Here is a 10,782-nt window from a genome sequence, read left to right on the forward strand (position 1 = left end):
AAGTATTTGTTGCATGTATTATCCCTGGGGTTTTTTTTCCCCCCTTTTATTGATGCTGCTTTTTTCCCCCCTTTATTTAATTCATTAAAGTCTCCAGCACTGCCTGTAATTGAATAGGCAGCATCCTCCCTTCTCCCAGCACAGCATCCCATGCATTCACTCCCTGAAAAGTCCTGCCTGCGGGGAAGGAACCATGAAATGTGCCTGAAAACCAACCTTTTGATTAGAGCTGACAATCCCCGGGCGCTCAAACCGTCCCTCCCACCCCCCCCAAGATGGGAAAGGAAAAATGACATCATCTCCGACCCCCATAACGTGGGAAGAGCCTGAGGTCAGAGCAGGGAACCCTGTGGCTTCCCACTTGCAGGAGGATTTAGTAAACCAAGAGGAGAAACGTTCAGAGAGGGAATTTGAGCGATGCCAAGAGCAGCCGACCGCAGGCATCGCAACAACGTGCCGGAGAATAAAACACTGCAACGAAGGCATTTGCTTCTTAAAGCCAACATTTTCTCTGTTTTGGAGCAGCCACATTACTCATCCTCCACCCCATCACCCTCTAATCCTGCAAATCCTTACCCCCATGTTGATAACTTCCCCTTCATTACCGAAAATATGGCAGAAATAATGCCCAAACCAACAAACAACCACCCAAAAACCAAAAGCACCTTCATAACTTCATTATTTCTGAACTGGCTGAGCCTTTTCAACATTTTCCATCACCACATAAAAGAGTACTTAAAGAAAAATAAATAAATAGAGGCGAGGATAAAGCATGGAAAACAAAACAAAACTGGGAGAGAGAAAGAGATCCTTGAACATGTACCCTCTTTGCTGACATTCAGGTGCTGGCACAACAAACCTCCTGTAAATGGCTACCTGAATAAATATTGATCCCTCCACATCTCTCAGGACTCAGGGAATATGGATGTTTCTATCTTAAAAAGGAAAGAAAAGGGATGTAGGGAACCAGCACAGGCTTCCCCATCCCTCCAAGTGAGGAGAGCTGCAGGAGCTGTAAAGTAGAGCTGCTCTAAACTCCTTTTCAAACACATCTAACTAACCCTCAGGGTGCACAGGTTTTCCGAGGAGTGTGAAAAAGCTTCTGAAAAGCTACAAAAATATTTCCTCTGCCAACAAATATTACTCAAAATAAATTATCAACATTATCATTACAGAATAAATAATAAAATACCGTAACTTCTAACTAAATAAGGAACAACCATTCTCCTTTCTATCATTTCATAGAATCATAGAATCAGCTGGGTTGGAAGGGACCTCTGAGGTCATCAAGTCCAACCCTTGATCCAACCCTGCCGTGGTTCCCAGACCATGGCACTAAGTGCCTTGGTCTTAAACACCTCCAGGGACAGAGAATCCACCCTTTCCCTGGGCAGCCCATTCCAGTGCTTATTATCCTCTCTGTAAAGAATTTTTTCCTAATATCCAACCTAAACCTCCCCTGGCACAGCTTAAGACCCAGCCCTCTTGTCTTACTGATTGCTGCTGGGGAGAAGAGCCCGACCCCCAGCTGGCTCCCCCCTCCTGTCAGGGAGTTGCAGAGAGTGAGGAGGTCCCCCCTGAGCCTCCTCTTCTCCAGGCTGAACAGCCCCAGCTCCCTCAGCCTCTCCTCACACCACTTGTGCTCCGGTCCCTTCCCCAGCCTTGTTGCTCTCCTCTGGACCTGCTCCAGCCCCTCCATGTCCTTCCTGAGCTGAGGGCCCAGAGCTGGACACAGCACTCCAGGGGTGGCCTCACCAGCGCTGAGTCCAGGGCAAGAATCCCTTCCCTGCTCCTGCTGCCACACTCTTCCTCAGCCAGGCCAGGATCCATTGGCCCTCTTGGCCACCTGGGCACACTCTGGCTCATGTTCAGCTTCCTGTCCATCCACACTCCCAGGTCCCTTCCTGCCTGGCTGCTATGTGATTGCACTTAGGATGATCTGCTCCATAACCTTGCCAGGCAAGGTGAGAGATCTTGGTGATGAGAAGGAGATGGTCTCAGCCAGGACAAAGAGAAAATGCTCTTGGTCTTGGATGACAGAGAGCAACAACACCAACACACCAGACCCTGCCATTGGCCAGGGGAACACGATAGAGGTAAACACCAAAGGACTCTGCTTTCCATCCCTCCGATTCCCACAGCTGTTAAATGCCAGAGCCAGTTGTGTGAAGGCACAGCCCTTCCTGCAGCACTCCTTCCCCTCCCAGACCCGTTTTTTCCAAGGGTGACAGATCTGCAGCATCAGAAGAGCACTAAGCCAAGGGAAGGGTGGGAGCCACACCTTCCCCCCAAAAGCCAAGCCTTACTATGTTCATGAGGGTGAGGACGTAGTTCTGGACGTGCTCCTTGCCATGGAAGCGCACGACTGAGTCATCCACAGCCAGCAGGACCTCGATGTTGTAGTCATCCTTCCTGGCATGGCGCCTCTTGCGCTCCGTGTCCCCCAGGCGCTCCGTCAGCAGCTCCAGAGAGTTGGGCAGGTCACCCACCTGCACCCCGGGCACTGGGCAAGGCATGGAGGGCAGAAAAACAAACAGCCACTGAGGTGACCTGGCACCACGGTGGCACTCCACAGAACCAGAAGCGAAACAGGGAAAACAGACAGGATATTTAATTCCAAACAGGATATTTAACCCTGACTGGTTGCTCTGTGGTGCGAAAATGGCTCTGAATTGGAAGCACCAGGGCTAAAATGCATGTTAGTGGTTGGACTCTGATCCTAAAGGTCTTTTCCCACCTAAATGGTTCTACGATTTGTTTGATTCCACAGTTCACAGAATCATCATAGAATCACAGAATGGTTTGGGTTGGAAGGGACCTTAAAGCCCGAGTTCCGTGGGCAGGGACACCTTCTACTAGATCGGGTTTGCCCCAAGCCCCATCCAATCTGGTCTTGAACTCTTCTAGGGACGGGGCAGCCACAGCTTCTCTGGGCAACAACTTCCAGTGCCCCACCACCCTCATTTCACAACATGGAGGTGATTAAACCAAGGCTGGGCTCCAAGCCCAGCATTTTCACTCCTTTCTTCTCACTAACAACCCAGCTGGCAGCTAAAACCAGTACGAGCCAGGGGGTATGTGGAAGGAGAAATCCTCTCCCCACTTATTATCAGTTGCTGGGACAGAGCAGGTTCCAGCAGCCCCTACCTTCAGGGTGGAGGTCGTGGCGTGGCGCGGCGCTGTCCTGTCGGATGGCTGACCGGCGATACACCACGTGGGCCCTCCCGTGCTCCTCCATCTCCTGCTGCCCCCTCTCCAGGGGCTCGATGAAGAACTCGTTGCTGTCTGTCCGAATCAAGCCAGCCTGGACCCCACAAGGAAATCAGGGGGGAAAAAAAAAGGTGTGGTTTTGTATAGGCACAGGCAGACATATACGCTCAATACATGCACTAAAGATTGATGCAGATCACACATGGTTATGAAGACCATCTCAAATAAACCTGTCTTGTTACTGCTCCGTGACACCAGGATGGCTCCATTACCATGCTAATCTATGACAACCCATAATTTCTCCTGCAGATGGGAAAAAAAAAATTAAAAAAGGAGGGAAAAACTAACCAACCAGAAAAACAAACAAACAAACAAAAACAAACAAAACAACAACAAAAACCAACCTGGCTGCAATTCAAGTTATGTCTTTATATGGCAATGAAACTCTGTTCCTTCTCATCAGCGATGAGTTCTGCCAAACCCTGAACTCAAGGGATAACAGGATACACACCACTTCACCTCCCTGCACCCTCCCCATCCCATTCCCGTAGCGCCAGTGAGGAAATGTGCCATTTCACCAACCCTCAGAGCTGCAACAAGAAGAAGGAAAAAGAAACCATCCTCTCTCTGCCCCACAAAGCGCTTGGGAATTAGCACAGGGGAATCCCATCGGAGGAGAAGCTGGAAAGCATTACAGCTCCACCTCCCAAACACTGGGAAGATCAATGAGAGGGCAAACATCGCTGGAAATGTTGTCCTGGCTACCGACCTGCTCCTAATTAACACCAAGCTCCCATCAAATCCCTCTTACATCAGCCTGAGCACTCAAACCCCGCAGCGCCGGCCGGCTCAGACCTCAGGCAAGGAAAAGGATCACTGGGATTTGGCTTCCATCCCATGGGCAGCACCCCTCCCAGCCCAGAATTTTTCCCAGCTCCCTCCACCACGCACGCGTGCGTTCCTTCCTCCGGCGCTGCCCGCTCTTGAATTGCTGCCTGGAAAGCACCAGCAGAACATATGGATCTGTTCTTACAGCAAAGCCTTCGGCAGCTTGTACCTACTGGAGTCCTCATCAGGGTTTTGATTGGAACGGTTTTCATCAAATCAAATAAAATAAAAATAAAATGTATACAGAGATGTATTTTGGACAGAGTTTGGGGCTCTTCCAAGCCCGCCTGGATCTTTGGATCCCCTTTCCATTCACGTACTGTTGGATTCATCATGGCATCGGCCAATCTGGCTCTCTTAGACTTCATCAAATTTCCTGCTCCACTTGGGGTTTAGTGGCTGCTTAACTCCTCTGCAAAGCAGATTTTTGGCTGGTTTTGTTTTACACCTCCTTGCCGAGGAATGTAAGTACTTGCCTGACACACATATGTCAGATCCTTCCCACAGGAGACGTTCAGGTCAACCCAGGGCAGGACCTCTCCAGCCAGGGATTGTCCCACTACCCTCAGCCAAGGAGATCAAGACCACAGCCAGGTTCAATCAAGAATCTGGAGCACCAGGTAAGGTGGTGGCGATGAGGCAGAGAACAAGCCAGGGACTGAACCCACAAGTCAGGTTCAGTGATAGCTGAAAAGTCCATGATGATGGGGCAGGTCACAGAATCATGGAATCAGTAAGGCTGGAAAAGCCCTCTAAAATGATCAACTCCAACCATTCCCCCAGCACTGCCAAGGCCACCACTAAATCATCTCCCCAAGTGCCACATCCATGCGGTTTTTAAATCCCTCAAGGGCTGGTGACTTCACCACTGCCCTGGGCAGCCGGTGCCAGCACTTGACAAGCTTTCCCATGAAGAAATTTTTCCTAATTTCCCAGTCTAAGCCGTTGCCCTTAACTGTATTACAAGAGAAGGAGAAGAAGCAACCCCTGCCCCAGGAGGAGCTCTGCTGGGACACCACCACCCCCTCCCAGCCCTGCCACGGGGCGTTTCACCCCGGACCAGGCACCCCAAAGCCGGTTTATGGGTTTAGGGCGAAAGCCAGGACTTGCTGAGTCAGGCGGCCGGAGGAAAGCTGTGCCGCCGCGCCGGGGCAAGGCTGGATTAAAATATGAAAGAGCCTGGTCCCCAGCCACAGCCCACTTGGGTCTGAGCTGCTCTACAGCTCGTGACTAATTACAGATGGCTCAAGAAATAAAGCAGCCAGACTTTCTCCCAAAGGCGGGATGCAACACGCTGCCGACGCCGGTGGTGACCGAAGGCAAAGCAGACAACGCGAGGATTTGTGTCTGATCAGAGCAGCCCAAGGAATGAAACAGAAACCACACAGCAGTCACCCTGGCATTTACAAAAATAAATTAAAAACCAGAACTACTCAAAAAACACCATTGCAGGCCATGCACCAACCTGCCTGGTGTTAAAGAGGAGCAGCTCAGGTTGTATTTCAGCATTTTGGGAAGGTTATAACTGTAGGCAGCCAATAAGAAAGGCCAGACACCACCTAGAAAGCCATACTCAGCTTTCCTTGGGCTCTTTCCAAGAGATCAATCCCACCCTCAGTGATCAATTTGCCATGTGCTCTCCCATCCTCGATTTTAATTTGGTTTAATAATACCAAATTGAATTAAATTGATCGGTGGGACCATCACTCCTATTTCTAACATGAGATGCTGTCTGCAGCTCTCAGTGAAGGTAAGCACCAAACTAGAAAATGGCCCTTTAAAGACAATTCCACTGGAAAGAGGGAAAATACACTTTTTTTTTCTTTTAAGGAAAACACCAAGCTCACTCCTGTCAGCTCACAGAGGGTAAAGTCTCTTTTCCAGCTCTCCTGAAGCTCCCCAGGCTACAGGAGAGATGAAATCCAGCCTCACTAAGGGGGAGCCCCCCAGAACCCTGGGTAAGCAACTCATCCACCACCATTGGGTGAAAAGCTCCAACTCCCACAGGAATTCAGGAAATTCTGACACTTCAACAGAGCTGAGATGTGGAAAAATTAATAAAGCTGCTGCACTCAGCCAGAGAAGCAAACAGTGCCGAAGGGGGAAGCCAGCTGCGTGCATAGTATGTATTTTTCCTATGAGATTCACACTTAATTTGGACAAAAAGTCCTAGAAAACCAGGCAGTGTGAACACAGACACCATCACTAACACCACTGCCCTTCCATCCAGGGATTGCCTGGTGAGAGCATCAGGGGGGGTCAGTAGAAGGGTGCATGGCCCACAGGTGCTCCATCACCATTTTGGTACCTCTCTGTCTGCAGCACAGGCTTTGCAGCCTATCAAATTCAACACTTTGCCCTCCTTGACTCCTCTTCCCTGCTCTTGGTGCCAAGGCAAGAGATTTTTGGGATGGCTACAGACCCTGCTTTGTCAGGTGACACAAGCCAGGACCCCTGGTGGGGTGAGGACATGGAGGCACTTTCAGTGCTGATTGATCAGGTCTTCAGCCCAAACAGGGCTTGGTTTGCAACTCACTGCCAAAAATTAGGATTATCCCCTGGGAGAAAAGCCCTTGCACCCATATAAGACCCAAACCAGCTGAGGCCAGTGGGACACCTCACACCTTCTTTCTTCCCAAAATTAACCCTACAGTTATAGGAGCTGCAAGGAAAATCCTGGAAGACAAAGCCTTTTTTTTTTTCCACCAGGGCATCAGTCTGGGGACTATTTCTCCCTTCATTCCCTATGAATTACTGTTCCTGAGGTCTTTTGTGCTCTGCTTATCTGCTGCCACCCATCTGAGGCAAACCAGGGCGCCAGGGCTGGAAAACGCTGGCTCTACAGTTTACAGGACTATGGCAAAAAAACCCGGAGGAAAAGTCAGCCATAAAAAGCAAATAGGGTGCCTACGGGTGATAATCCTTCACCCATCTCTGCTACCAGCAAAGCAGGAAGGAAACAAGGCCGACCACACACTGCTGAAGCCAGCACAGAAAGATATGGGATGCCTCCGCTGCAGCGAGACGTGTCTGCCGGGGGAGATTTCTGTCTAATGCTACTTTACCAGTTAGGAATTTGGTGGCTTAGATCAGCTTTGAAATTATGTTATGGGCGACAGCACCTTCCCACCCTGGTACGAGACACCCTTGCAAAAAAAAAAATCAAAGGGCAGATTTTCACGTGTGGATGCCTGCGGCGAACAACAGCCGGGGAAGGTGCCACGGGCTCGGCATCTGGGAAAGAATCGGCTCCACTTACATGGCTAAATATGGATTTAGGAAAGGCTTTGTGCCTACTGTCTTTTTCAAGAAACTGGGTTGTTTTTTTTTATCCCCCCCCTCGTTATTTATAATCTCAGTCTCTGTTTGTACACGGGCTAATCTCTTTGTGTACACAGCCTTCATCCACAGCATCCCAGAACGCTTCCTCTGACCGCAAACCAGCGGCCGAGCGCGGCCCTGCGCCTCCCACGCACGCTATACTGGGATACCAAAGCCACAGTCCCCTCCCCGAGCTGGTGGGTAACTTCCAGCAAAAGTCCACAGCAATTCCAGGGTCCTTGCTTAAGGACGAGCTTCCTCCAGCTGGTGCTCCCCACATTAAGTCAGTGGGGAGCACCTTAGTAGCAGTCCTGACTGTGTACAGCCCTCCCAGACATTCTACTGCTTCTCTGACAGATCATAAATGTCATCCTCCCATCCCATCCACACCCAGCACCGTGTTTCTGTTCTGTTTCTTGCTCCATTTCCTAAATCAAGCTCTCTTCGCTGCTTTTTGGGGGTCCCCTTGGGCTCCCAACTCCTCCAAAGCAGATGGATCCTGAGCAGACTGTAGCTGTCAGACTGTCTTAAGCTAGAGGATCACACAGCCAGAAAATCCATGGAAGAGGGAAGCCAACTGTGACACTGGATGTATCACAAAATCCTCTTTACTGGGGGAGGAGGAGAGCCCCTGCTTGGGCTCTGTCCTCCCAGCCTCTTCCCCCAGTCTCATGCCCTTCCCCAGACGATGGGAAATTCCTGGTTGAGGCCAGGATATCTATTTGTTGGCCACAGAGCAAAAAATAGGCTGCAGGAAGAAAAGAAAAATCCTTTTCCTGGGGAAAGGTCACTTCTTCCTTTATATGGGCTCAAAAGGGTGGGCCTTGGGTACCGTGGGTGGCCAGACAGGCATGGCTGCATAAATCCACATGGAAATGCATCCTGTGGCACAAGCTACGTCCTAACCCAGCACTGCTGCTGCTACCTGCGGCCAAGGGATGGCCAGGTCACGGGCAACAATAACAACAAACCGCACCTGGGGAGGTGTGCAAGGGGCTGAGAAGGGAAAAACTTGGGGCTAAAGCCTAGAAAAGTTAAATTAAAGCCTGCTTGGGATGGATGCTAACAGTATCCAGGGCTCCAGGGAAGAGAAATCCCCTTGCTGCTTCCTGGATGCAGCAGGACAAGGATCAGCTGCTTCCAGCATCCCTTTGCTCATGATGCCAAAGGGAGTAAGATTGTCCACAGAACCTCCACACTTCAAATCCAGATCTCCATTCCAGACACATCACTTATTTGCTGGAGCTATAGCAAATGCCTTTAAAGCTTCCAAGCCTGCCCAAATTTGCCAGCCCCAGTGCAATCCGTGTCACGGAGAAATGTCTGCAAGTTCACAGCCTCAGCAAAATTCCCAACAGGATGCTTCAAAAGGTGTGGATTACATGCTGAAAAAATTTAAGTACTATATGTAGGCGAAATATGTATTTCTGGCTATGCTGCTCTATCATTTCTGCTTGTACAGTAACACTGGGTGCTGTATAAAAAGAAAGGAATGCCAAATTTTTTGTGCTAGCAGTCAAAACTGGCTTAAGGAACTCCCAGAATAAAGCAACCAAAAAAGAAATATATAAAAAGAACCAAAAGAAAAAAATGCCCAAAATAAGACGTTTATTCCAACCCAGGAGTAACACTGAGTGGTACCAGGAGGAAACAGCCAACACTGGTACCTAAAACAAGACTTAAACCGGCTCAAAGGAAATCTGAAGGGCAATGGGCCAAAGTATTAAAAAATGAGCGATTCCCCAAGCGTATCAGAGGTAGGAAACCCACAGGCAGAGCAGACGCCGGGGATAAGGAGGTAACAGAGCCATTTGAAGGAATTAAAGCCCTGTGGCAGCAAGTTACTGATGCTGAACTATGCTCAGAAAGCCAGGAGGCTCTGAGCATGAGAATGATTAGGGGAAAAAAAAAAAAGAGAAGTCCTCCCTCAAAAAGACACTTGGTGGAAGCCAGACTGCACCTAACAGTGATTTCAGGAGATGCTTGAGCTCGCTCAGCATCATTTAAGAGGTGGGAAATGCAGAGAAAAAGTTCCTGGGGCAGTCCCAAGGTAAAACACAGGCAAGCAAGGACAGAGCAGCACCACTCAGCGTGGTGTACCCATTCCAGAGGCAGGGCACAGCCCCTGGGTGTGACAGCATGTGGCACAGTCCACCTCCGGGCAGGAGGCAGCTCAGGCACGGGACTGGCAATTTTTTAAAGCCCTTTAAATAAGTATCCCTGCTCAGCCAATGGAAGGATGGAGCAGGCAGGTAGAACCCTGTGCCAATGTGGGGAAAGGCGACCTGCCAGGTAAAGGGCAGTGAATGCCGTGGACACCTAAAGCATCACCCAAAAAATCAGGTTTCAGGACACCACCATTCACCTCTTAAGAGAAAACCACACCAAAACACAGGCACCACACACGAGCCGCCCCGCCAGCCCCCAGCTCACCAGTCCGTCGCAGTTGCTGATGGCCACGGCGGCTCCGGGCATGCCGGAGATGTCGCCGGTGAAAAGGCACCGCTGCTGGAGGGGTTCCCGGAAAAGCACCTCAAAATCCTCCTGCCATTCAGCCACGGCGCCCGGGGGCAGCAGCCGCCGGTTGGGCCTCAGCCGGAGGTGCAGCTCCTTCCCAAAAACCGTGACGTTGAAGTAGAGCAAGCGGCGCTGGGGGGGCTCATCTGGGGGGCTGCGGGGGACGCGGCGGTGGGACGGGGAGGGATCTGGGGGACAGGCGGGATCGCCGATCCCCGCCACCGCCTCGCCGGACACCACGTGCGAGAGGAAGCGACCCCGGCAATCGGTGCTGAACGGGACGATCACACCATACTCGCGGAGTTTGCCGGACAGGAGCAGCTCTGCGGAGACAAGACGGAGGGAAAGAGCCGTGGGCACGGAGCATCCCGCTCAGGCGTCGGGATCTCGGCGGCCAACCCAACTTGGGGAACCTTTGGCGAGCCCCGCCGGAGCTCCATAAACCCAACAACTGCTTTTCCGTCCCAACACGGCCCCGCTTTGTAGTTTTAAGCGGGTGCGTCCAACGTAGCAGAAGGAACTCGGGCTGACGTCCCCTCGCACGCCAAGCACGCCAACTATTTCTCGCCCAGGCTCCATCTCCCCCAATTCCCATTGAAACCAAACACACCCCCCCGCCGCCGGCGGATTCTCCCCTTCTCCCCATCCTGCGGGGTGCAGCCACCTGTCAGTCCCCCCCCGCCCATCCCGCCCCGGCGGGGCCCCCCGTCCCCGGGGCAGCGGCCGTACCTGGGGCGCTGCCGGCGGCCAGGCAGCCGTGCAGGGGGACGAGGCAGGAGAGCACCAGCCGCAGATAATCCATTTGGGGCCGGCGGCGGGATGCGGCGGGATGCGGGGGCCGGCGGG

At 51.5% G+C, this 10,782-nt stretch overlaps 1 protein-coding gene across 1 annotated transcript in view; it reads right to left on the reverse strand.

Moving 5' to 3' along the window:
• ADAMTS14 (ADAM metallopeptidase with thrombospondin type 1 motif 14) overlaps positions 1 to 10,756 on the reverse strand; it is a 31,708-nt gene extending 20,952 nt beyond the window's left edge. The window contains exons 1-4 of the mRNA XM_027693071.1: positions 10,666 to 10,756; positions 9,853 to 10,259; positions 3,148 to 3,304; positions 2,307 to 2,503 (exon numbers count right to left, since the gene is read on the reverse strand). Coding sequence (XP_027548872.1) covers positions 2,307 to 2,503; positions 3,148 to 3,304; positions 9,853 to 10,259; positions 10,666 to 10,738 — 834 coding nt within the window. The 5' untranslated portion in view covers positions 10,739 to 10,756. The remainder of the gene's footprint in view (positions 1 to 2,306; positions 2,504 to 3,147; positions 3,305 to 9,852; positions 10,260 to 10,665) is intronic.
• Between the last annotated feature and the right edge of the window lie 26 nt (positions 10,757 to 10,782).

This window comes from Neopelma chrysocephalum, unplaced genomic scaffold (assembly GCF_003984885.1).
Source record: "Neopelma chrysocephalum unplaced genomic scaffold, ASM398488v2 Primary Assembly neopelma1_89, whole genome shotgun sequence".
Taxonomy (NCBI): Eukaryota; Metazoa; Chordata; class Aves; order Passeriformes; family Pipridae; genus Neopelma; species Neopelma chrysocephalum.